Source organism: Lissotriton vulgaris, chromosome 2_1 (genome assembly GCF_964263255.1).
Source record: "Lissotriton vulgaris chromosome 2_1, aLisVul1.2, whole genome shotgun sequence".
Classification (NCBI taxonomy): domain Eukaryota; kingdom Metazoa; phylum Chordata; class Amphibia; order Caudata; family Salamandridae; genus Lissotriton; species Lissotriton vulgaris.
In genome coordinates, this window is record NC_141687.1 from 239,511,580 (window position 1) to 239,538,994 (window position 27,415).

At 43.9% G+C, this 27,415-nt stretch overlaps 1 protein-coding gene across 6 annotated transcripts in view; it reads left to right on the forward strand.

The window, feature by feature from the left end:
- Positions 1-27,415, forward strand: part of NF1 (neurofibromin 1) — a 2,008,692-nt gene that overhangs the window by 1,076,635 nt on the left and 904,642 nt on the right. For all 6 annotated transcript variants that reach the window (XM_086954827.1, XM_086954826.1, XM_086954830.1 and 3 more), the window contains exon 29: positions 195-330. In XM_086954827.1, the coding sequence (XP_086810953.1) occupies positions 195-330 (136 nt within the window). The remainder of the gene's footprint in view (positions 1-194; positions 331-27,415) is intronic.

Below are 27,415 nucleotides of genomic sequence, written 5' to 3' on the forward strand. Positions count from 1 at the left end.
GCATATGTAATCCCCCAACATTGTTGTGTATTTGGCCTAATCGAACTTTATTTGTCACTTTATTACCGTGACAAACTTTCCTCTTTTAATGATTTTTAACAATTGCTTTATTGTGACCATGTTATGGATTATTCAGAAAGAGAAGGTGATGAATTATAGGCATGTTATAACCATTTTAGTTTGTATTCCTTTAGGTTGGATGCCATGGAAAATCTGGATGAAAACCAGCGCTGCCTTCGGAAAATGACAGAGAAATTCTTCCAAGCAATCATTAATTCTGCCATTGAATTTCCCCCCCAACTTCGCAGTGTTTGCCATTGTTTGTTCCAGGTATGCTTTTCATTGTGGTGGAAATGTGAAGCTTCCAGAACTTCTTTTGAAGACAATGATTTTTTAAAATATATTTTAAGCTTGGATAGGTGAGTGTTCTTACCTTTTCAATTAACATAATTAGCCATTAATGGTAAAATGTTATATTTCTAGAAAGAGTTACTGAGGGCCTGTTCATTTGATTGCCTATATATTCTTCTGGCACAACAGTTTCTAATCCTACTACTTAACAATTTTTTCTCAGTCAAATTGAACATGGTATTGACCCTTCAAAGGAACAGGCATCACACCATGCCTGAAAATTGCTGATTTTATATTCCTTTAAATATTTCTTCTTATGTTCCAACATATCTTCCATTGTTTCTTGTGTTTTATGTTGCCAATAGAACTGAGCAGAGCATGATGGCAAAATAGGTTTATTCTCTGGTGCATGTACGATTTTGCCCAAAGATGTGGTTAGAAAATATAGGGAGCTCCTAGTTTAAGAATGTTTAGCATAAAGGAATTCACTTCTGCCCATTAAAAAGTTAGAATTTTAGGTGTAATGAAATTTGGACAGAATTGTTCAATTTTCTCATAAACAGACCTTTATCATCTATCCAAACTATTAGAGCGGGCAGTGTATGATCAACTACAGGCTTTGTTAGAGGGTAACATGATTCTTCCTCCACAAGCAGATTTTTCACAAACCCTCTGTTCTGAGTAAGTGGCTTGTGCAGGCAGCGGTCAATTACTTATCGATTTCATTGGTGGCAGGGCTGTGCCCTTGGTATTGGTAGACTTCACGATGTCCTTTGATATCCTGGATTTCTGCAAAAAACACTTGGGTATAAGTTTACAATTTACGGAAACTCAAATGCATACATTCCGGTCATCCTTGCAACACTATGAACAAGTTGATGTTTGTGTTGATAATTTTTAGCAGAACTCTTCTGTTCTGCATTGTGGACATGCCTGGTACAGTATGATCAAACAACGTTGTTGTATTTATATTGACTTGTAGTTGAGAATCAGCATGTGAAAAAAAAATTGGATAACTACACCATCCAAAGAACTATAGCCTGGAAGGGTGTGGGGAAATGTCTGGACCATTAACTAAAGATTGAAAAATAACTGTTGTGCTCTCCGGAGCTAATGAATTACTGAATGTGCACCTTGTAAGTGGGGCACCAAAGCTCTTTGGACAACTTTGAACTGTTTGGATTCAGTGAGCCACCACTTGCTTAAGTGTAGACGTAAGACTAGCACAGTCTTGCTGCTGTTAGGGTTTATTTAAGAATGAAATACAAGTATTGTTGTGATAATATGTACACATAATTTCCTTTGATACAAAAGTTAGTGATTTATGCACAAATTTGACCTTCAGATGCGTTAAGTACACAATGTATTAACCCCTTTCCTCCATTTTCATCCTTCTTGCTTTTCCATTTCAAATCCACTCCTCATGAGGACTGCCTGAAATACCAAGAAAACAGATTAAATTCATGACCTTTTGTAGACTATTCCAACCTTGTCTTTTTCCAAGGAATGCATTTTCCAGTACTTCCTAACTCATGTGCTATTTTAATGGCTATCAATGAAGGATTTGCGAATTGTAGATTCATGCCTCAGCCCCTACACAGGGAAATGTGCAGAAGTCCTGAGTTTACATGCATGCACTTCACTATAAACGTGTGGATTTTTCTCCAGCAGACAATCCACTGAGGTAGCTGCATTCAAAAATCTTTCTTCACAAATCTCATTCCTCAACATTTTCAAACAAGTGTCTTTCCAAGCATGTCAAACCCATCCTGATAATTCCCTTTAAGTCCACAAATTCCCTGCCATCTACCCTATTTGAATTTCTGGTGGGGAAACCCCCACACACCCTCATTTCTTTTGCTCACTTCCTCCTAACTCCATGTCATATATTCTGCTACTTCCTACACATGATTTTGTCCCTCTTTTCCTTAGACCTCTACCTGTGTTTGTATTATACTACCTGTACCCGGTCCTATGCCTTAGTATCCCTGCCTGTACTCTAGTACCTCTACCCATAGCATGCCTTTGCTCTAACACATCTACCTGTAACCTATGCTTCCATCCCAGTTATACCTTTGTAACACTAGCCATGCGTTCTGCATTCTCCGCAGGTGTGCCCAAGTACCTCTACCTCACTACCTCTTCCCACCCTCCATACTATAGTACCTCTTCCCCAGTCTCTATTATGCCCTTTCCGTTTTCTCCTTGCCTTTTTTCTGTTCTGTTTCTTAATTCCAGTGTCCACTTCTCGTGATTTTCTGTTGACTGTGGCAGCTACCCTTTTACACCCCCTAACCCCGCACTCAGGACTTCAGAAATCCTCTCCATGCTGGCACAGTTCCTGCTATGGAAAGTGGGAATCCGGTTGGTAAACCATGATTCCCTGAATCAGGATTTGTGAATTATAACTGAAAATCAAGCTTTTTTCTCATGTAAGCTGACTTTGTGAACCATGTCTATGGTGACTTATGCAGTCTCCCAGGTTGAAATATACATAGTCTGGTGACCTGAGGTAGCGATGTAGTTTAGTTTGCACCATAAAACTGAAACTTTATTTACTTGACTTTACAGAGATCTATTGTTTTTCTTTCTTCTCAGCACCTTTAGGAAATCTACTGTTAACACTTTTCAGTGTCAGTTATGTACAAGTTTGTGTAGGCGCCAACACCAATGTAACAGGTGGGTGAAAAATGAAATGACAGTAGTCGATGAAGCTCCCTTTCAATCCATAATACTCTTATGAGCTTTCTGTGTTTTGTGCCCTAATCCCTTTATGCTAATCCTGGATTGATTGCTAAGTACTGCAATATAGAGGAGAAAAAAATCCAGGAGAATACCAAGTGTCTACCAGAGTGGAACATATTACTCCTCTGTGGAAAATATATCAATTTCTTTCTGTTTGTGGGCATTATTAGTGTATTCCTTTTCCTTATTTATATAACTGTAGGTGTAGTATAGATATTGCAAAGTACCTGTTTATGGATTCTTTGTGAAGAATGACGGCTAATGGGCTTCACTCCATAATTCAACAATAGCAGTTTTTCTTTTAGGTTCTCTGGGAGGCACTACTCCAACCTTTTTAAAAATCAGTCTCTCATGCCTCCTTCTAAAAAGACTATGAAACCTAGGTCCTGATGTTTGGTGGCTAGGATATTCCGTATCAAATGTTGATGGGTACCCTGTACACCAATCTGACAGTCTGCCTCCTTTATTTTCAGTTGTGCAGACAAACGTGTCCAAAAGCTCTGCCCCCATTAGTTTGGTGGTTTGGCTATTGGAAACCCTAAATCTAGGACCTGGAAGAGCAGGGTCCTGTAGTGTTGAATACACCAGACCGTTTGCCCTGTTTGTAACAAAACAATTTGATGAAATTGTTTGTTTGTTTGTTCAAGGCCGCCTGGAAAAGCCTATCTACCCAGAGCAGAAAAAAATACAAATAATTCCCACTTCCCTGGAAAAAACTTCAAGTCTGTATGGTCTTTAGTATTTTGGTTTTAACAAACCAACTCCTGCTTTGGGAATTTGGTTTTGAAAAACAAAAAAAGTTCTTGGAGTTGCTGCTTGAATCATTGTGGCCACTTAGCAACCTTTCAATGCTTTTAGAGGAGCTATTGTATTAGTGGATCTTCTTTGGCATAGAGATCTCAGCAGGGCTGGGGGAGATCTCTTAATATGGTGGGAGTTAGTCCGGCTAAGCGGGCAGAGATAATGACATCTGCTATCCCTGACAGGACAGGCCACCCTCCAAACTCTAGATGAAGCCTTTAGTTTGGAAGAGATTATTTTAAATGTCTACTCACGGAACGTGGATTCCTATGGACTTGAGTGGGCGTCCATTTATGGCCATGCTTAGGAGTATTATGTAACAGGCCTTCTTTTTTCAAATGTCTGCATATGTTTGCAGTCCATATAAACAGCCACTATAATTAGAGCTTTCCATACCTTGTGTAGGTAGAAAATAAGAGGTAACCATCTTCCTTCTTTTGTTGCTGATCATGTTCAAATAAGTAGGATTGACTGTAGCAGTGATGATTGGTGTGTGCTCTGTGGGTTTAGGATTTGAATGTTGATCTGCATGGGGAGCATTGATGTGCTTTCATTTCATTTTAATTGTGGACGTTGCATTTGTAGCTTGTTTGTGGTGTTTTTGTTTTCGCAAAGTGTTTCACAGTAATCAATGTTTTGATTTTTATGCCTACTCAGTTAGGCTTCAACAGGTGCGCTTTGTTATACGTTATTAAAGGCCTACCGTTACTCATAGTAGTGCACAAGCAGCATAGCAGAAGCTGACAGTGAAGTGGGAGAAGGGCCATTGATGCTTATTCCTCCTCTTGTATGGATGGGCACTTGTCCCTGCAGTGTTCTTTAGAGAAAGAGAGAGCGAATATGCCTACTCTATGTGGTCATGGAGGTTTTTTGGCTTGTTGCAGTTGCCTATGTGAGTTATTGTGGAATTACATGACAGCAGTCATCTTGAATGTTTGGGGCAGGGTGAGATTTTTAATGTGCTGGTGACCATAATTTGGGGCTTAGGTTAGCTTGGCATATCTGAAAGAGACACGTTAGTGATATATTCCTTACCTTACAATATCCCCAGGCGTCAGACTGGATCCGGAAAGTTTTTCGGCAGCAGTACGTACCCCTGCGCGTCGCTAGGTGCCCTCGTGCGGCTTTGCGTCCGTCGCTGGCGTCGTAAGTGGCGAGTTGACGTCACAGAGACTACTTAAGCACCACCCATGCACGCTTACGCCAGTATTTCTTTTTCCGTGCCAGCAAGCGAAGATCCGGTTAGAGCACGTACCCTAGTCACTTTTTGACTAACTTTTTGGAGACTTTTGTTTCTACTTCTTTTGAGTCTTTGACTCCTGGTGCAAAGTAGGGATGTCTGGGTTTCAATCCTGCGGGGCCTGTCGCCGTACGATGTCGGTGGCCGACCCGCATGGCGTCTGTCTTTACTGTCTGGAGCGTGACGATGACTCCCGGTCATGTTCCGACTGTCTGGCCATGGCTCCGAAGGCTTTGCGGCAGCAGTCCCAAAAGCTGCTGGAGGCCCGGCAGTCATCTCCGCGCCATATGAGGTCCAGGGGTCGCTCGAGGGACCGACCGTGGAGCCATCATCATTGCTCCTGTGAGTCAAAGTCTTCGTCCTCTGAATCGGGTAAGAGACGCAATGGCGCCGCAATGGGTTCCGTTCGTCCCTCCTCCATTCTTGCCCGAGTTTCTGGGCAATTTTGCTCTGGCTTGGGACCCTAATTGGGACAAAGTAGCAGGATCAGCGCCGACAAGCGCTGTCCCCCACGCTGTTGGGGCATTTCTTTTCCTCTGTGCCTCCCCCGCAGGTGCAGCCTGTGCCTCGGGCTTTGGAGGAGGGGGATGACTGGGAGGGGTCAAAGTACCCTCTCGCACAGCAGTGCGAGTCCAAACATGAGTGAGCGGAGGACTCTGAGAATGCAGGTGGCCTTGACCTCTCATCTGAGGCTGGGTTTGTGTTGCCGCCCACTGTCATGGAGGAAGGTGCCACATACACTGTGGTGCTCCGTAGAGCAGCTGAGGCTTTTGACCTTGATCTGCCTACTGTTAGCCTCAAGATGAGCCTCCTTACTGAAGTGCTTCAGCCGGCAGCAAGTTCTATGGGACCTCTGCTTCTGTTCAACGAGGTCTTGACGGATGTTTTGATGGACACCTGGTCTGTACCAGCCACAGGGGTTCCTGTGGATAAAAACGTGGCCAAGCATCATCGCAAGGCACTCGGTGACCCTGCCTTTTTAACAAATCATCCGACCCCGGAGAATCTGGTCATTCAGGCCTCCACTTCCCAAAGTGCATTCCCTACCGCTCCGCTGGATAAGGAATCGAAAAAACTGGAGCAGTTTGGCAAAAAGTTATTTTCCTCTGCTAGGCTGGGACTGCGGTCAGTAAGCACCGTATGCCTCTTGGGCCGTTACTCTCACGCTGTGTGGGACACAGTGGCGCAAACTCTGCCCCAGTGCCCGAAGGAGGTACGGGCTGTACTTTCCCAAAGCTGTTGCCGAAGGGAAGGATTCCCTGCAGACTCTTTGGGGAGAGCCATCTCCACGACGGTGGCCTTGAGTCGCCATGCCTGGCTGCGGTTCACTGGGTTTTCGGGGGATGTCCAGAGTTCCCTCATGGGCACTCCTTTTGATGGTACTCGCCTGTTTGGCGATAAGGCAGTGGAGCATTTCAAGGACTCTCTGGCTACGGCCAAGTCCTTGTGTCTCTCCACCACATGCCCCGCCACGTCTACCTTTCGTGGCCATGGAAGGGGCGCCCCTATGCGTTCATTCAGCCAGAAGCCTGCGCAGAACCAACCTCATCGCAGCCGTGGGCGTGGTGTCTGCCGTGGCAGCACAGAGGGCCAGCGAGCGGGTCAGTCCACCTCCGCTCCCGCAGCATTCGCCTCAAAGCTTTCCTAGTCCAAGCTTTGGTGTGCACCCACACCGATGGGTGGCAGGATTCAACATCACATATCCCACTGGCGCTCTGTCACTTTGGACAGGTGGGTGCTGTAAATCGTCCAAAGGGGCTACTACCTCCCCTTCGAGTCTGCCTCCCCTTTCCCCCTCCCCCCCAACCATTCCACCTCAGTTCCACCTCATGTCGGGGGATCACTTTCTGCTTCTGCAGCAGGAAGTCACAGCCCTCCTGGCCAAGGGGCCATCGAGCGCGTTCCTGGGCCAGAAGTAGGATATGGTTGTTATTCCCACTACTTTCTGGTCCCCAAGAAGGAGAAAGGGGGCCTGTGCCCCTTCTTGGACCTTTGGAACGTCAATCGCTTCCTCCGGAAGGAGAAGTTCAAGATGTTGACTCTGGTTTAGGTCTTGGCTGCCCCCCACCCTGGAAACTGGATGGTAGCGTTGGACTTGCAGGACGCATATTTCTACATCCCCGTACTGTCAGCCCACTTATGTTATCTGCGGTTCACGGTAGGGCAGGAGCATTTTCAGTTTGCTGTGTTTCCCTTCGACTTTACCAGCGCCCCTTGGTTGTTCACGAAAGTGATGGCGGTGGTCGCAGCTCATCTGCGCAGGTCAGGGGTATCAGTCTTCCCCTAGCCTCCTCTAGACGACTGGTTGTTAAAGGCGGGCTCGCCCCAGGCAGTCGTTACCTACCTTCAGACTATGGCCGACCTCCTGCATTTGCTGGGGTTCTCCATCAACGTGCCGAAGTCGCACCTGAGTCCCTCTCTGAAGCTCCCCTTCATTGAAGCGGTTCTGGACTCTACACTGTTTCGGGTTTATCCTCCCGAGCATCGAGTCCAGGATATTCAGGCTATGATTCCGATCTTTCAGCCTCTATCCCGGGTTTCATGTAAGGATGCCCTCCAGCTCCTGGGCCTGATGGCCTCCTGCATCCTGCTAGTCTAACATGCCAGGTGGGCACAGCATCAGGGCAACCTGTCCGATCATGTCCAAATCTCATAGGGCGCTGCACGACAATTACAGTGGTGGCTCATGAATCGCGATTTGGTCAATGGCAGATCCCTCTCCCTTCCCCAACCAGACCACACAGTGGTGACTGATGCGTCTCTCCTGGGATGGGGCAGCCACTTGAGAGAAGCAGAGATCAGAGGCCTCTGGTGTCCGGCGGAGTCTAGGCTCAATATCAGTCTTTTAGAGCTTCTGGCAATCCGACTTGCACTGAGTGGAGTTGGGTTCTGTTGTACGCCTTTCTGCCTATACCACTTCTGCCCAAAATGCTGAAGAAGATTCTGCACGACCGGACCCAAGTCATCCTTGTGGCTCCGGATTGGGCATGAAGATACTGGCATCCCGAGCTACACCCCCGATCTGACTGCCTCTTCGGGTGGATCTTCTGTCGCAGCAGCAGGGGACGGTCCTCCACCCGAACCTGTCCAGCCTCTACCTCCATGCGTGGAGATTGAGCGGCGACAGCTGACGGCTTTCAATCTTTCTCCCGAAGTCTGTGATGTCATTCTGGCAGCCAGGCGTCCTTCCACTAAGACGGTATACGCCTGCAGGTGGAATGAATTTGTGGCATGGTGCACAGCAAAGGCTGTGGATCCCCTTTCTGCCCCTCTTTCTGAGGTCCTTCTGTTCCTACTATCCTTGGCCCAGCAGGTCTCTGCTCTTGGCACTATCAAAGGTTATATTTCAGCCATCTCCGCCATTCTCAGGCTTCCAGATCAGCTTTCTCTATTTAAGAACCCAGTTGTTAACCGTTTTCTGAAAGGCATTACACACACGTTTCCTCCCGTGCCTTTCATAATACCTCAATGGGACTTATATCTTGTCGTGACCTATCTGATGTGCGCTCCGTTTGAGCCCCTTCATAACTGTCCTTTACATCTTCTCACTGTAAAGATGGCTTTCCTGGTAGCTATCACCTCTGCCAGAAAAGTGAGTGAGCTCCAGCCTCTTTCTTCTAAAACTCCTTTCCTTTGTGTTCATCCGGACAAGGTGGTTTTAAGGACCATCACTTTGCCCACCTTCTTTCCGCCTCTGCATCCTTCAAAAGAGGAAGAGGCTCTATGGTCCGGACCCAAAACGTGTGCTCTCATTCTATCTCAAGCGCACACAACAGTTCCGGGTGGACGACCAGCTCTTTGTTGGCTATGTGGGTGCCAAAAAAAGGTTGGGCCCTGCACAAACGAACCATATCTAGGTGGGTCGTTCAGTGCATCAAAGCATGTTACTCGTTGGCTAAGAAGGAGCCTCCTGTTCTACCAGGGCTACGGCAGTCACTACTGCCTTGGGATGCAGCGTTCACTTGCAGGACATTTGTCAGGCAGCTACGTGGGGTTCGCTGCACAGGTTTACCAAGCATTACTGCCTTGACAGTTAAGTCCGAAGAGAGGGCTTCTTTGGCCGTTTTGTTCTCCGTGACTTTCTGGTGTAGTCTTATTCGCAGACCCACCACCGGGGTTGGTATTGCTGGGGTATCTATTCTAAGGTAAGGAATCTATCATTTACTTGTGTAACGATATATCTGTAAGAGACATTAGTTAGTGATAGATTCCTTACCGCCCCACCCATCCTCCCCGTTCTGTGAACTGATTTCTAGGGTTACGGTCGTCCCTTTCAGGGCCCTAGTTTCATTGCACCAGTGGTCAGTTTCTTGCATGGCGCTGCTTTCCTGGCACGGAAAGTAGTTTACAGAACTGATGTCAGGACGCATGGGTGGCACCCAAGTAGTCTACGTGATGTCATCTCAGTGCTTACGACGCCAGCGACGGAACCGGAGCCACACTACGCCACCTACCGATGCGCAGGGATACTACTGACGAAAAACTTTCCAGATCCAGTCTGACGCCTGGGGATATTCTAAGGTAAGGAATCTATCACTAATGTCTCTTACAGATATATCGTTACACAAGTAGAACATGTGCTTTAGTTTGAGCCTCTTGGAAAGTTTGACAAGTATGGAGTCTAGCAGTGAAATTGATTTGAATAGTGGAGTGAGTAAGGAGAACTATAGATGCAAAGGCAGGTAAGTTAAGTTTGGGTATGTGGCAGAGATTGTTAAGTTGTTGCCACTGTGGATCCTCCACTTCCTTGGGCTTTTGCATGGGTGTGGTGTGGTTCTCACAGTACACACTGTTCCCTTGTGTGTATCCTGTTATCCACGTAGCTGTATCTCCCGGTAGTCATGATTCTGTGTATCTCTGCATGGTGAAGTCTGTCCACTTACGCTCTGATGCTGTCATGCTATCTTGTCCCTTTTCGAACACTGCGTTTCTTGCGGTGGATCTGTTGCTCAGTTTAACTTCTTTTTGCGGAAGTTATATACTTTCTTCCATTATGCACCGAACTTTCTGGTTCTATGTTCCCTTCGTTCCTGTCTGGACGTGTGAGGACTTGTACCGCCCTCTGATGACTTGTGGTGCCTTTGCCTCCCCTTGGTCTTGCTCCTTTACGGAGTTTCAATGGACTGGTGTGAGCCATGCTGGCATTGCTGTTCCCACCGTGTTTAGTCACTGTTGTTGACGGACCAGTTCTTCTTTAAACTTGGTGGGTTTTCAGTCGCAGACCCGCCTCCAATGGGGAATGGCTTTGGTATCTATTCTAAGTTAAGGAATCTGTGGCTAGATGTCTCTTTCAGATGAACGAGTTACTTAACTTAGATAACGATGTATCTGGTAGAGACACCGCCTAGCTGCAGATTTCCTAATGCCAACCCATCCTCCTGCTCTGCGAGAAACCTTTCAGGTGGGTTTTACCCACTCATCTCCTTCCAGGTGGCTTTTGTCTTTCTGCTGAGTGGCCTCTTTCACCCCCTTCTGGGCAGTGTGGGGCTTACTGCTGTTATTCTTCCCTCCTTCCTTCCCTCCTTCCTTCCCTCCCTCCTTCCCTCCCTTCCTCCTTCCCCTGTCTTTTCTCCATTACTTGATTCTGTTACAGTCAATTGGATTGAGGTTTTTCGACTGTGACTCAGTCAACAGGTCTCTTGTAGGGTGTATGGTTGCACATCCTCTGATGTTGCTGACCTGTGGTGGATTACCGTGAGCCATATTGCTCTGGTCTTGTAGCCTCTCACAGGTACATCCTGTGGTTGCAGACTTCTGTTGTTTGCCAGGACATTCATTTCCAACGCCGTTTTGCCTCATGGGAGGGCACAGTCTTTGTTTTCTCAGACTGTTTCTAGGAGCAGGTTTTATGCTCTTTCCCTTCACTTCCTTTAAATATACAGTACTCTTTCACTCTTATTTTTTGGTGAAGTTTCTCATCATTCTATTCTCATTGTCATTGTTTTAATGATGTCTTATCTTTTTTGACACACTGTTCCCACGCTCTCACAGTTTTCGTAGTGGCTCTGCGCTGTGGCGCGGAAAAGTTTCACCAAAGAAAACTGATGTCCGCACACCTTGAGAGAATTATATGGCTCCACTGACAAAATATCTGTGGACGACGTCAGGGCGGAGCCATGCTGCGCCGTCCCCCGGTGTGCATAGGTACAGCTGAGAGAAAATATTCTCCGGATCCAGTCTGACACCTGAGGAGATATTCGAAGTTAAGGAATCTGCGGCTAGACTGTGTCTCTACCAGATACATCGTTACTGAAGGTAAGTAACTCGTTCTTTAATGAAGATAAATCACAAGTTTTTTTTTATAAGCTTTGTTGGTGGTTCAGTTGCTACGCCGAAAGATGTCCTGTTTGATGCTGGTGCAGTAGACCAGGTTTTTAGATTTTGTAGTAGTTACACAGGAATGTGTGTTAATGCTGCCAAAGTAAAAGTTAAAGAAGTTTCTAAGGGAGATTTGACGGATTCTGCAGGAAGAAGAGGTTTCATTACGAACTTTGGTTAGTGTGGTGGGAATATTGTCATCCTTGATACAGGCAATATCTCTAGGACCTTTGCATTATTGGGCACTCCAGAGAATGGAAAAACATTTTTCATAGAGAATTTGACTCTCCAAGCTAAGGGGGAGTTGGGTTGGTGGCTAAAGAATATGGAGGCTTGAATTGCCCTTGCAATTTTTGGGTATTTGATGGAGCTGATAATAGTCAGATGTGAGTCTAGATGGTTGGGCTGGTCGGTATGGCGAGGTGGTAATAGGTGAGATGGTCAGAAAGAGAAATATATTCACATAAATTTCTCTTGTTTTGCTATCAGAAGACACACAATTGATGGACGGAATGCAGAACAAATCAAAACATTCACCCCCAGTCAAGAGATCTCGGTTAAATCCATCATTCTTTTGCTCACCATGCCACCCCAGTTTGGACCTGGCCATATGCAAATCAGTCTTGACCCTGTGCCTCATGGGAAGCTGTTAGCCCGAAACCGGTCCCAGGATGCTCGTTTCTGGTCCAGGGAATCTATGGCTTGGCAGTACGGGCTGGATTGTTACCATGAGGCACAGGGTCAAGACTGATTTGCATATAGCTGTGTCTGAACTGGGGTGGTGAAGTGAGCTAAAGAACGATGATAGATTCAACCCAGATCTGTGACTGGTGGTGAGTGTCTGGAAACTTTCAGCGCTCCTTCCATCATCTCCTTGTGTTTGCTTTGTTCGCCCTAAGTTTCTAGGTTATGCCCAGACGTGGGTCCCTTGCTCACTTTGCCACTGGATTCAAGCTAGCCTGGTTGATGAGGGCTGTTAGTCTGAAACCAGTCCCTGGATGCTTGTTTCCGGTCCAGGGAAGACAGGGCTTGGCAGTTCGTGCTGAACTGTTCCCATGAGGCACAGGGTCAGGACTGATTTGCATATAGCTGTGGCTGAACTGGGATGGCGAAGTGGGCTAAAGATCGATGATGGATTCAACCCAGATTTGTGACTGAGGGTGAGTGGAAAATGTCAGCGCTCGGTCCATCATCGCCTTGTGTTTGCTTTGTGAGCCCTAAGTTGGCAGGGTATGCCCAGACTTGGGTCCCTTGCTCACTTTGCCACTGGATTCAAGCTAGCCCGGCTGATGAGGGCTGTTAGCCCGAAACCGGTCCCATGATGCTTGTTTCCGGTCCAGGTAAGACATGGCTTGGCAGTTTGGGCTGGACTGTCCCCATGAGGCACAGGGTCAAGACTGATTTGCATATAGCTGTGTCTGAACTCGGGTGGCAAAGTGAGCTAAAGAACGATGATGGATTCAACCCTGATGTGTGACTGGGGGTGAGTGTCTGGATAGTTTCAGCGCTCCGTCCATCATCTCCTTGTGTTTGCTGTGTTCGCCTTACTTGGCAGAGTCCAGACTGATTTGCTTATAGCTATTGGGTTGGTGAAGTGAGCTAAAGAACGAAGATGGATTCAACCCAGATCTGTGACTGGTGGTGAGTGTCTGGAGAGTTTCATCGCTCCTTCCATCAACCCCTTGTTTGCTTTGTTCACCCTAAGTTGGTAGGTTAAGCCCAGACGTGGGTCCTTTGCTCACTTTGCCACTGGATTCAAGCTAACCTGGCTGATGAGGGTTGTAAGCCCGAAACCGGTCCCAGGATGCTTGTTTCCGGTCCAGGGAAGACATGGCTTGGGCAGTATGGACTGTTCCCATCAGGCAAAGGGTCAAGACTGATTTGCATACAGCTGTGTCTGAACTGGCGAAGTGAGCTAAAGAACGATGATGGATTCAACCCAGATCTGTGACTGGGAGTGAGTGTCTGGAAAGTTTCAGCGCTCTGTCCATCATCTCCTTGTGTTTGACATGTTTTGCTATCAGCAGCCATATGAGGTGCATGATTATACTCCAGATGGACAGTATGTTGGCAGTCAGGTTGGGTGGCACTTTTTCAAAGATACTGGTAAAAGAATTTCTTTGAATTTCTGTTTGAAGAGACGTTTGATGGTACAGATTTAGCATCATCTGGGCTTGTTCACTTGTGCTACAGAATTGTGTTCAAGAACGTTTAAGGATTCAAGTGATTGGCAGTTGAACATGGACATTTTGTTTTTAGAGAATGAGTGGAGCTAGGGTTCTTTTGATATTTAGATTTGTGTGCTAAGAGGTTGAATACCCAATTGGTGCAATTTAACAGATGGCATACAGATCTTCTAGTGGTTGATGTTGATGTTTCTATGCAGGATTGAAGGGTAAGCGTATTTATACATTCCACACATTTTCAGCGTTCCTGCAAGTGTTTCTTGAGATATTGTTCCCAATATTTTTAAAGATTGTAATGAAGTACCCTTTGCCCATACTGTGGTTTCTAGGTTTATTGGATCCTCATGGTGAGTTCCACACTTAAGAACATTTTCAGTTGTTGGCTTGAAGGATATTGTGCGATTCAGGCAGGTGCTGGATCTTTATAAAAGCCGCTTCAGGACCAATCAAAGGCTTATAACCCGTGGTCTTCTAACACATATAGAAGAAATAATGCAGAACATTGAGAGGGAAGAAAGAAATGAAGGGGGCTCAGAATGAGCAGCGCAGTATGTAGAAGTGTGAAAGCTATCTTTTAGCTTCTGCACGGCATGACTCAAATTAAGTAGGACCGGAACATAAGTAATTTGCGATGCATATATATTTGACATTTGTGACCATGCTTCTAAACTGTAATCACTTCACTCGCTATATTTCCAGGATCTCTGTTAAATTGTGGCCTGTTGTAAGATATGTTTGTTTCCTAAGTAGTAAAGGATTTTGGTAAGAATTAGGTTTTATGTTTTTGGGAAGAGCTGTTTTAAATGAGAATTGTTCACTTCATTGGATTGAGGAAAAAGGTATTCATTCCCACAGAATCCAATATACAGATTTAAAACGAAATAATTGTATTTCTGCATACCTTCCTTTGCCTTAGCATCCCTAAACAGAATCTCCTAAATGACGGCACCAACAAGTGGATCTTCACAGGCATATTAGTAACCAAAGTTAAATCCTAATTGTCTAGGGTAAATGCCTGTAGATACCAACATGCCAGAATAATAATTGGCATCAAATTGGAGTCACCATGTTTTTATTTTAAATAAGGGACCAGGAATTTCAAAATATAAAAAGCAACATGTTCTTAGATATTGAGGCATTGTTTTGTTTTTTTGTTCAGTTTCAAAATGTCATGTTTCTGTATTGATTTACAACATAGAAGGGCGAGGAATTCGAAGTATTAAGCAAGATAAAAGAAGGGTTCTATTCAAGCATTCTGTGGAAGTTATTTATTTGGGTTCTTATTAGTACTAGGTTCTCAGTGAGAATAATCCGGTTCCAAAAATGTTAAGTGTTTTTTCTTAGTGAGGATGTATATTTTGGGTGGTAGAGATTACAGGAAATGGGTGTTATTTCAGTGCTTTTTTCTCAACAGCGGCATTTCAATATTAATTCCTCTCTTTATGTTTGAATTCTGCAAATATGAAATGGAGTTTTTTTTGCCCAGGGGAGTATTTTCTTCAGTAGGTTAAGAAATGTTAAAATGTTGTAGTGAAACACAAAATTTCATGGCGCTTACTTCCCTGGCGTGGCATGCCACTTGTTGGGAAAGATACTTTTCTAAAACTCTGTCTAATCTAAATATGCAACTGATGTAAATGCAGTTGATCAGTTTTAAAATAAGTTAGTAGTTGTAAATAGTTTTGGTTAAACAATACTCATAATACCAAATTGCTACTTCAACATGTGAATGTTTCAATTTCATTAAATAAATGTGGGAGACCATATAATGAACGTCATAGTTTTAATCATCATTTTATTTTGATTACATTGTTTTGCCTATGCTAAAATAATGCTGTAGTTAAATGATTGTGTGACCCAGTTCTAGTTACTTTCAATGCGTTTGATATTTTTATTTCCAGTTACCGTACTGAAATATCATAAAATGCGTAGCATATATAGAGATAATGCAGTTTCCACCCAAGAAAAACATAACTTAAATCTGAGTTATATAAAAAGGACTTCTTCGATCAGATGCTAAACAAGAAAAGGCAGGCCTTCACTCTGGTTGTTGGAGCTAAGACAGATTCTGGATGAATATTTCAGAAGCATGGTTTAGAAATTGTATAGTGCAGCATTAAATCATTTGAATTGTGCACGTTAAAGCATCGTTGGATGGACTCCAATATTTTTTTGCTTAGATCTAACCCCCCTAAATAATCATGGTTAGCCTCTAATTTTCCTTCATCTGCCTTTTCGTTAATATCCAAATTTGCATTCTTACCTTCCTGTTCAGTTGCCCAATTTATTTTTCTTTCATCCCCATGTGAATTTCACCTGCTTTGACTTTCTTGCTTATACTACTTCACTGCCTCCCCATGTTTTAGGGTTTCTCAAAAAGGTTATCATGCTTCTGCTGTTGAACTACAACATTTTGACATCAGACATTAATAATTAAAAGTTTATCATATCAGTTTCCTGCCTTATACATTCCTAAAGAAGGCTTGCCTAGTGGACTGTTCATCTGGCTTACATCATGGCATAAGGGGAACATTACTGCAATAATTGAAACTCTACTTATCAAAAGATGCACCTTGCATGATGGTCGGAACTGCTCAGGGACAAAAACATGATTTATAACATTGCTCATTCAGATTAAACTCGGTGCATTTGTATTTTTTCTTCACATTAGCCTTGCTATCTAAATCATGTTTTTACACATCTGAGCACAACATCTTAAATGAAATAGCAATGGTTTACAATATTGAATTCTTCTATATTTCTGTATAATTATTACCAAAATTAAGCAATTGAAGAATTCCATGTCTTTATTTATTTGTCTTTTTTGTCTGCAGTGTGCATTCATCTTTTAGTTCTACACAGTGTTGACCCAAAGTCACCTATACTTGTTTTGAGTTGCTGTATCCGTTTTTTCTATTTCTGCTTCTCCTGTGGCGTTCTCTCCTTGGCCTCTTTGATTTTGAAGAACACAGACACATGTGTTATGTTCCTTCACAGGTTACCTAAATGCTACCTGACTTGCCCGATAGGAACCTCATTCCTGTTTCTCTTGGGTGGTAAAGTAGAGACCAACTATCAGCTAACCTTATTTATACCAGATTTAAATGTGGGCTTTAACACTTACTGGGCAAGCTGCTTTCCTACATTTTATTAAGTGTGAGAATTAGTCTAAAAAATATTTGCTTGAACATCCATGTAAGAATTTTAAAATGTGCATTTATGTAAAGCAGATGAAGGTACTGTCCTTTATTAGATGTGTTTGCTACCAGGCTATTGCAATTAGTAGTATGTGCAACATTCATGAATCACATTTGCCACCTTCTACGGGAACCGCATTACATAAACACTTTTGTGTAGTTTTACTTAAGAGCTTAAGAATTAAATATGTACATGGTAGATACAGTTCATACAGATGGCAGTTAACTAAAGTTTGGAGAAAAAAAACGTTCCTGCTCGTATAGAAAATAGACGTATTTGCTCGCACAAGTTCTATTATATGAAGAATGATATTGAAGTAGCAATATGGATGTTGTATGATTTCTTAAAATGTGATAGAGAAATCTAAACCGATTCATGTCTGGTTTATATACTTTGCCTTCAGTTTTACTTAATGTTTTCTTTTCATCAAATAAAATCTTCTAATACTGGTTATTTATGTTCTGGCATTTTATTTATTCTAATAAGTAGTGGTCAGCACAGCTTTGAGGTCGCTATAAAGCAGGTTGAGCTGTTGGAAGTGAAAGGATTAAGCTGGTGGTGATTTCATTTTGGTGCACAGTTACGACAACTTGTAATTGTGATAGGGCAGTCAACTGTCTAAGAAGCCTTCTGAGACTTAGGGCCTGATTTCGATGTCTGACGGAATTCGTTCCACTAGACACCGGCTCAGTCCTGGGACCGACCGACACCTGGTCGGTGTTCTCGACCACCTCATTAGGATGCGAGCGAAAACTGTTAGTTCGCATCCCTATATTGCACTATGGGAGCATGCATTACAGCCGTAAAACGGCCATAATGCATGCTCCCATAGTGAAACGGGAGGTGCGGTTCATCCCTCCACCCCGTAGCATGAACCTCAAGGTACTTGTCAAAAGGTGCAAGGAACAACAGAGGGGCACCATAAGTTCCCCCTCGTTCTTTAAACGGGGGCCGTGCACCAAAAGAGTTCCAGCTGGGCCCCCCCCCCCACCACAAGGGGTGGTGAGGGACAGAGTCTCTGAATAAAGCAGAAAGCTCTCACCCAGTCAAGAGATCAGGGCTAGATCCAACACCGTTTTTTAGCTCACTGCACCATCCCAGTTTCAGAACCTGGCTGTATGCAAATTAGTCTGTTCCTGTCCCAGTGCATGATGGGAACAGGGCAAACCAAACTACAAAAGCCAATTCTTACACTGGGAAGGAAACAAGCTCCCGGGGACCGGTTTCTGGCATTACAGCCGTCTTCGGCCCGGTTTGCTTGAATCCTGATGGTGCAATGAGCAAGGGTCTCACATCTGAGAATACCCTTCCACGCTTAGGGTGGACAAAAATAGTTACAACAAGGGGTGGTGAGGGACAGAGTCTCTGAATAAAGCAGAAAGCTCTCACCCAGTCAAGAGATCAGGGCTAGATCCAACACCGTTTTTTAGCTCACTGCACCATCCCAGTTTCAGAACCTGGCTGTATGCAAATTAGTCTGTTCCTGTCCCAGTGCATGATGGGAACAGGGCAAACCAAACTACAAAAGCCAATTCTTACACTGGGAAGGAAACAAGCTCCCGGGGACCGGTTTCTGGCATTACAGCCGTCTTCGGCCCGGTTTGCTTGAATCCTGATGGTGCAATGAGCAAGGGTCTCACATCTGAGAATACCCTTCCACGCTTAGGGTGGACAAAAATAGTTACAACAAGGGGTGGTGAGGGACAGAGTCTCTGAATAAAGCAGAAAGCTCTCACCCAGTCAAGAGATCAGGCTAGAAGCCTTCTGAGACTTAGGGCCTGATTTCGATGTCTGACGGAATTCGTTCCACTAGACACCGGCTCAGTCCTGGGACCGACCGACACCTGGTCGGTGTTCTCGACCACCTCATTAGGATGCGAGCGAAAACTGTTAGTTCGCATCCCTATATTGCACTATGGGAGCATGCATTACAGCCGTAAAACGGCCATAATGCATGCTCCCATAGTGAAACGGGAGGTGCGGTTCATCCCTCCACCCCGTAGCATGAACCTCAAGGTACTTGTCAAAAGGTGCAAGGAACAACAGAGGGGCACCATAAGTTCCCCCTCGTTCTTTAAACGGGGGCCGTGCACCAAAAGAGTTCCAGCTGCCCCCCCCCAAAACATGCTTTTAAACCTGATTTCCATGTCAGACAGGTGGCATGGAAACCATGTCAGAAACCGTGCATTGTAATCTCAAGGGCGGAAAGGCCCGCTCTTGAGATTACTAGCCGGCTTCCGACTGGCGGACGTGCTCTGAGAGCCCATTGGAATTCAGCCGGAATGACTGGCTGGTTTCCTTTCCAACCGCCGCCATCTTAATGAGGCGGTCGGAAAGGAAACCGAGCGGCCCATTACAGTGCGGCACTTTATGGGCTGCATCGTAATCGGCTCCTTGGTGTGATTCCAGAGCTTTCTTGAATATAAATAAATCCATATTGAAGCAGAAAGGAAGAAGGAGGAAATGCAACAGGAGAAGCCTTGAACTTGTTCGGTGCTGCCCAAGAACATTTGTATCTTATTGAGTTGATTGCTTTGAGTGTAGTGAGTGACTGTCAGCAGAACACTACGCATCGAGCGAGGAGCATTTGAGGCATGATTAGCCATTGAGATTTGCTAATACCATTTTGTTGTGCGTTTTATTTGAGAAGCATATAGAAATTAATGATTGTGTCCAGTAAGACCAAATTAAATGTACATTTTACAAAATGCTCCACATCGTTAAACATTCACTCGGTTGAGTTGTAACTTGTTTCTCCTGGGTGCATCTTTTTCATATTTGATGGAACTACTTTAGGTCTTCAGATATCACTACTCTTTCTTACCAATTCTTTCAAAAGGTTATAATCCTACTTTTTCACCAAGCTATTTCCCTTCATTTGATTATGAAGTTTTCAGGTAGTCCAGATTCTCACTCTTCAATTCATATGGAATTGTTACATCAAGATTCAGTTCCTAAAGTAAGTATTATTCAGTACTTATTTTTATTGGGAAATTTCCTAACTAAACATTCCCAATCCTATTTTGTACTCCTACAGATATGGTGTGTCGCCATTTACTGCTAGAATAAAATTTGCCTTTTGTAGGATCAATTCACACTGACCAATATGGGGCCTATTTTATATGATATGACAGTGCACCATTTGATATTTCATACTCCTGTATATTTGTCAATCTAGGGTAAAACACTTTTTTCTATGTTAAATATCAATATTGTGGCATAGTTTTCACTTAACTTACTTCACTGGTGTTAGAAACTGCCATGTTAACCTTCTGGATTTGCTTGTTGCTGTTACAGTGATAGAATTTAAAGTGGAATTTATCACAGTATTAATATTGTGATGTCAAAAAGGGTATCATGGTGTGAATAGGGACGTTTGAAAGTAGAGCATCCCAAAATACCTGCAACAAATCACTGATCAGCCAACCAGGAAGATCAGATTCAAAGTTAATGAAGCTTCTGTCATCCTATATAAATTTATGCATGCAAATGCGTGTTCTTTTATGTTTATGAAGGGTACAATTAGCAAACATTGTAGGTTACAGAAAGTACTGTGACAAGAGTAGGTTTAGTGTCCGTATTTAGTATGAAACAACTAAAGGGATTAAAGATACTTGCATATTTTTTTTTTCTTTTTAGAATTTACTCCACCAATTACATCATTTATACTGAAATAATTAATAGCATAACTATATCCTGTTTCAAAGCATCTTCCTTATGTTTGATGTGAATTTTGTTTTATTGAAACACGGGGCAGACGTGGTACTCCACCTGCCTATCCCTGTGTGGACGTTGCACTGTGGCATGGATATTGAAGACATGACATGTTGTGGTATTAGTATACAGATTACCTAATTATATGGAATGCATAATGGGTCAACCTTGATCCAATTTTCAGTCTCATTAGTGGTTGTTAATGAAATTTTAGACTTATTCAGGTCTGATATTGTGTCTTGCACATAAATATAGTATATTAAAAGTATAGCTGAGAATTAGACGAAACCTGGTTAACAACCCTGTATTACTTGTGCCTAGTTCAGTTTCAGTGATAAAGAACAGTAGTGCCTGTAGGAGCACTTAAGAGCAATTTTAAACTGTTCCTTGCATTGAGATTTTGTTGCTGAATCCAATAAGGTAATAGAGGATCCTACAAAGGGGTTACCCCAATAATTTATAGAAATAGGGCCTTGGCCTGGATAAAATAAGGAATTATGGACATAAATATACTTTCAGCAAATCATACTAAGTACACCGGAAGTTGTCCGAGCTCAACGGTATTAATTTATTGCAACATGTGTACTGATCGCAAACATGTGAATAGGATTTTTTTAACTGACAACAAAAAATGTTAAACTATTGCATGAAAACATGCCTTCTGCACTCCCCCAAAAAGTGCCTTCTTTGAGAGAGATCCTTAAATGTTTTTAGTTGTTTCCTTGTTTGCACAAATCACAGCCACCTCTCCTTCAGAGAAGCAACATATGTTCTTGCACTTTTACATTACAGAAAAATCAATTTTTTGACCATTTTGCAATCAACTTACTCTTATTGTACTAAATAGAAATAGATAACTTATAGCTCAATATGTGCACACAACAGCCCTTTTTAGGAAATTTCAGTCTTGAATATGAATTTAATAATAATAATAAGCCGATTTGTAGAGCGCCTGGTTACACTAGGCTAGTGTGTCCCCGTGCTACGGTACAAAGCCTGCATCATCCTTGTTGTCAGAGAGGACACCAGTCCAGTACAGGTAAGACCCCAACACATCTACTCTGAGGGAAAGAGGTGGGTTTTCAGCTCCTTACAGAAGGTCCGCTCAGATGCCTCCGTCCGTAGCCCCCACGGAAGTTTGTTCCATTGTTGTGCCGCTACCAAACGAAAGGAGCGACCTCCCATCCTTGTGCTCCTGATGATGGGTATACTGACTCGCCCCTTCCCGCTAGATCTCAACTGACGTATAGGGGCGTAAGGAGGTTGAAGGTTGTGGAGGTAGGATGGCCCCTTCCTCTGTAAAATCCGATGGCTCACACGAGCGCTTTGAACGGAATTCGTTCCTTAATTGGAAGGCAGTGCAGGGTGGCCAGAGCCTTCTTAGAAGGGGCTCTCTTGGGCAGCATCAGAACCAGGCGCGCTGCCACATTCTGGATGCATTGTAGCCTCTGAATGCATTTGGCATTAGCACCCAGGTAGAGGACATTCCCATAGTCCAGCCTCGATGTCACCAAGGGATGGACCATGGTTTTCCTATATGTGGTTGGCAGCAGGTCCAAGGTCTTCCTGAGTCCACACAGGACTCCAAAGCAGGAGCCTGCCACCCGTCTTGTGTAATGTTCAAACGAGAGCTTAGTGTCGAGCCACATCCCTAAATTCCTAACCTGTTGCCTGGGCTTAGGTATGGGGCCCATTGACGGTGTCCACACCGAAGGTGCTCTGCCTATGATCAACACCTCTGTTTTGTTTCCGTTCAACTTGAGGCATTTGCTGGCCATCCATGACGCCAATTCCTGGAGACATAAGGAAAAATTACTGGCTGCCTTCTCGTCTGGCTGTGTAAGCAACACAACCAGTTGCGTGTCATCAGCATATGAAACGATCTTAACCCCAAATTTTTCCGAGATCTCAGCCACCGGTGTAACATACAGATTGAATAAGGTTGGACTAAGGGTGGACCCCTGTGGGACCCTCCGTTCCAACTTGATGTCTTTTGACCGGTGGGGTCCCATTGCTACCTGGAAACTACGATCTTGCAGAAAGGATTCCATCCATTCCCAGGCTTTACCCACCACCCCTCCCTTTCTGAGACACTGTAGCAGTGTGTGGTGGGCCACCGTATCGAATGCGGCACTCAAATCTAAAAGAATCAAGGCCGCAGTCTGTCCCTCATCCACATATTGTCAAATGGTCTTAGTCGACAGGAGGAGAGCTGATTTGGTCGAGTAAGAAGCTCGAAAGCCTGATTGGGTTGGGTGGAGAAGACTGTGTTTGCTAATATGCACGGTCAATTGGGTATTTACTACTTTCTCTGCAATTTTCCCAAAATAGGGCAGTAGTGAGATAGGGCACAGATTATCTAATTGATCCAAGCAATCATTGGGTTTCTTCTTCAGAGGTATTACCACAGCCTCCTTCCATTTCTTTGGGACGCTGCGTGAGATAAAAGAGAGCTCTAAAAGATGTCTAATGTAGGGCTCTAACGTCTCCAAACTCCCTCTCAGCACCTTAGGCGATGCAGGATCTTTGGGTGACCCAGATTTAATGTTAGTGGCTATCCTATTTAGGGTATCCTGATCTGGAACTGTAAACATGTCCAGACATTCTGATCCCTTTATTTTACTGGACACGTTCGCAGTCATGCTCCCCTCTCGAGCCGAAACTGGGAAGGTGGAGTAAATCTTCTCCACCTTCTCTGTGAAAAAGTCTGCCACTTGATTACAAGACTCCTCTGAGCCTGCCAACGGTGCAGCGATATTAGATAAAGATGATATCTCTTTAAAGACTTTGATCAACTCCTTGACCGAGCTCTCTGCTGTCTCTATTCTCCCCTTATAGTATAGCGCCCGCGTCTTTCTAATTAGGGTGAGGTATCCCTTGAGACTGGCTTTATATTAATTCCTGTCCGTAGTCAAGAAGTCTTTCTTCCAGCGTCTTTCGAGGCGCTTGCAAGCGGCCTTTAGCATTCTTAGTTCGGCCCCAAACCAGGAGGCGGATTTCATTTGTTTGCTGTCAAGAGCCTCCGTGATGAGAGTATCTAAGGCGCTATATGCAGACTCAACATCTTGCCCGCCTGGAGGCCCGCCCTGTGTAAGCCATGTTGAAATTCTCTGACGAGAAACCCGCCAATCTCCTGCGTTTCTCTTTATTCACCATCATTTTCTGTTCCTTCCTTATAGGTATTCTAATTTTAAAAGGAATCAGAAAATGGTCTGACCATACGACTGGGAGTTGAGTCTCCATTTCAAGTGCTCCCCAATTTGCAAAAATGGGGTCCAATAAATGGCCCAACTGATGTGTTGGGTCATTTAAAAACATTATGGCCTTTTCTAATTTAGATGTTCTAAATTACCTTTATTTTTTGTATCGATGATCATTGCAAATTGACAATGTAATCCCAAGTTGCACTGTACAATGAAGGCTGAGCCTTTCAAAATAGTTGTATGCCTCAGTATTAATCCTCTTATAGTTTATTGGAGCTTCATGTGTTTTTTAGCAGTCTGTAGTAAACTTATATTACAAGAAGGAATATATTCAAATCCTATTTGAGGAACAGGATTCATCATAATCTTCAAATACAGCAATGAAATGTCCAATGCGTTTTGGATGTGTAGTCCTTCATCAGGGCAGAATATCTTACTTTCAAATGCAAAATCTGAAACCAAACAGAACAACTCAATAACAATCTTTATAACATGTCATCTCTTTGACTAAACCTGATCAAAACTTTGACCCATGTATAGAGTGGTTTTAAAGAGTGCAAAATCACATTAGCCTTGTGAGGCCAATACCCATAAGAAATATTAAACCAAAATAGTTTTTTTAAGCACTGTAAAATGCCTTGTTGTTCTGATGTGGTGGAATGATAGATGAAAAGTAAACAGTAGAAAAATAAACAAAAGAAAAAACAGAAGTAAAAAGTGTGATAGGGAAACTTGAGCATTGTACAAACTGAAATGTTCCAGTGCCTAGGATTAATTGTAAAAAAAAGACAATGCAAGTGTAGCAATCTAATTACTTTTAAAATGTAGATATTAAGTTGTGGTGAACCCATGACCAGAGATGGAAAAACATGCAGACTTAAAAAGGAAAAATCAAGTGAGGGCATTGTCGAAATAATAGATTTGGTCATGCCTCATTTTTGTGAACACTTATCCACAGTCTGGGTAGTCTACTGTCTTTTTACTCCTAAGTTAGTCTCCGACAACTATTAATGACTAACTGAAAGGTGGTGGTCAAGTAATGCACTTGTGTATGTTAATCAAAAGCAATCAACACCATGGTGACCCATTTGAAAGGGTATGAATCATTCTCCAAACTATAGGATGGCTTGGAAGTATATTGTCTGAGACATATAAATTATGCTCCATTGCTCCAGGCCGTAGGAAAGAAGGCCTACCAGGTCAGCTCAACAAAAATGTACATTTTGTTTATGAACGGTGCACTGAGAATCATATTTAATGTATAATTCCCTTTCTGTCCATCGTTCTCTAGCAGCAACCACAAAATGTTGTTTGATGAGATATCAAATTTAACTGATCATAGAACGTCTGTTTATGTATACACCAATGAAGAAGCCAATCCACTCACATCAGAGCGGCTGTCGGAGGATCTTCTATCATTCTTATTGCAAGAGGTGCATGCTCTACTGGCCGAAGGGACAACATGGATGGTACCTGATGTGCAAATCGTGACTTGTTGCTTCTGCTGAAATTTCCTAATACCGAAAAAGGAAGGAGGCCTTCTGATTGACTTGCTATGGAAGGAAGAATTCAAAGTAGTCACCCCGGCCCAGATTCAAATTGCCCTGAATGTTACCTGTAGTTTAAAGTAGGCTCGGAACATTTTCAATTTGCCATGCTTTCCTTCGGCCTTAAAAGTGCCCCACTGATGTTAGCAAAAGTGGTTTCTGCAAATTTTGGGAGTTTGGGGATACCAGTTTTCGCCTACGTTGATGACTGAAAGTTGAAAGAGGGCTCGTAACCGGCAGTTCTCAACCACCTCCAGACCATGGCGAATCTCTTGATATCACTAGAGTTTATGATCATTGTGCGGAAGACACACCTGACTGATTCTCGAAGGCTCCCTTTCATTGTAGTCGTCTTGGATACACTGCATTTCAGGGCCTTCCCTCCAATGAAGTGAGTCCGGGACATTTGAGCTATGATTCCAATGTTTCAGCTTCAGTCCTGGGTCTCAGTGAGAGTGCCTGAGACCTCTTGGTCACCTGCATCCTACTCGCTAACTGTGTCAGATGGCATGTGTGGACTCTGCAGTGGAAACTGAAGTCTCAATGGGCCTAGCATAGTTGACTTCCATCAAGATTTTCGAGGAGAATGCAACAGACGTGCAGTGGTGACTGCTTTACCACAATTGGATCAGCAGCGGACCCCTTTCCGTACCCCACCCAGAGGTAATGGAGGTGATGGATGCGTGATTGCTGGGTAGGGGCGGTCATTTGGGAGAATGGACAATTTAAGGACTATGGTCTCTGACTGAAACTCGACAACATCAGCCTGTTTGAGTTTCAGGCCATTTTTCCTGGTGTTGAAAGCCTTTCTGAAGTCCTTCTCAGAGAGGCTAGTTTGGTTTTTACTGACAACACCACCGCCATGTGGTACTGCAACAAGCAGGGAGTCTTAGTCGGGTTCTGTGTCCTGTGCTAAGTGGCTCTACATCTCTTGAGCTGGCTGAAGGGTGAGGGCATCTCCTTGATCGTGAACCACCTAACAGGATTTCGAAGAGCCATAATGGATATGCTCAGCTGACGGCGCCTGGAGGTTGCACCCAAAGGCAGCACAATACATCTTCCAACTGTGGGAAGAACCCTGGCTTGTTTTTTTTCAACACCGTTGAGAACACATATTGCCAGGACTTTTGTGAGCTGGGTTTTCCAAGAAGGCTCCCTCTGGGAAACGCATTTAGGAAACAGTGGAGCACTGGACTCCTATCAGTCTTTCAACCTCTGCCTCGAGTTCTGAAGAAGGTTACGAACAGCCATGGCCATGTCATCTTGCTGGCTCCAGATTGCCCCATGAGGATTTGGTACCTTGAACTTCTGGACATGAGCAGCTCTACTCTGATCCGGTTTCCACTTCGGGAGGATCTTCTGTTGCAGCAGCAGGGCAGCGTTCTGCACCCAGGCAGCAGTTAACTGCATTTGATCTACCTCCTGAGATTAGCTTATTTTGCCTGTCCCCATCTGTCGCCATTATGTTGGTATAATACTTCAACTATATCTGTTCCATACCAGATAATATTTAGCATTGTCTGTTGGGAACCATTTTCCCAGCATTCCAGTTATACATCTTTCTGCAGATTCCTCACCTTATGAATATTCCTTATAGGCTTTGGATTGGGCCAGCAAATGTTTTTTCCCAGCATGACTCTCCAGCGCTACAAGGTGACTCCCTGTAACTCCAGCCAGTAACCCAGATTCTCAGTGTACCCTCAGTGAGTTATATAAGGTGACAAACCGTGTTTTGGTGTCGGTTGCTAGGTTTTTAATACCTCATTGAAATGGCCTGATGTTTTTCTCGGTTTCTCGGCAACAAAATTCTCAAAGAACCTCCAGGTTTGAGCTTTGAACACGGTGCAGCAAGGAGATCCTCCTGATTGTATATGGTGACTATGGTTAACGGACAGTGCTCATCCTGCACTTCGTGCACCCAAAGGGCATCAATAAGTGGGTGGCAAACTTGTTTTTGGCTAGAGCCCACAGAGAAGTACCCAAATGGACTACTTCTCCAAAATGTAATTCTCCCTAGAAAATGTTGTACTAATATTTTCACATAAACACAAATAGTGCCCTAGGAAGGAGAAATCCTCTACTTCGAGGAAATGTTGCTGCTTTAAGAGACCT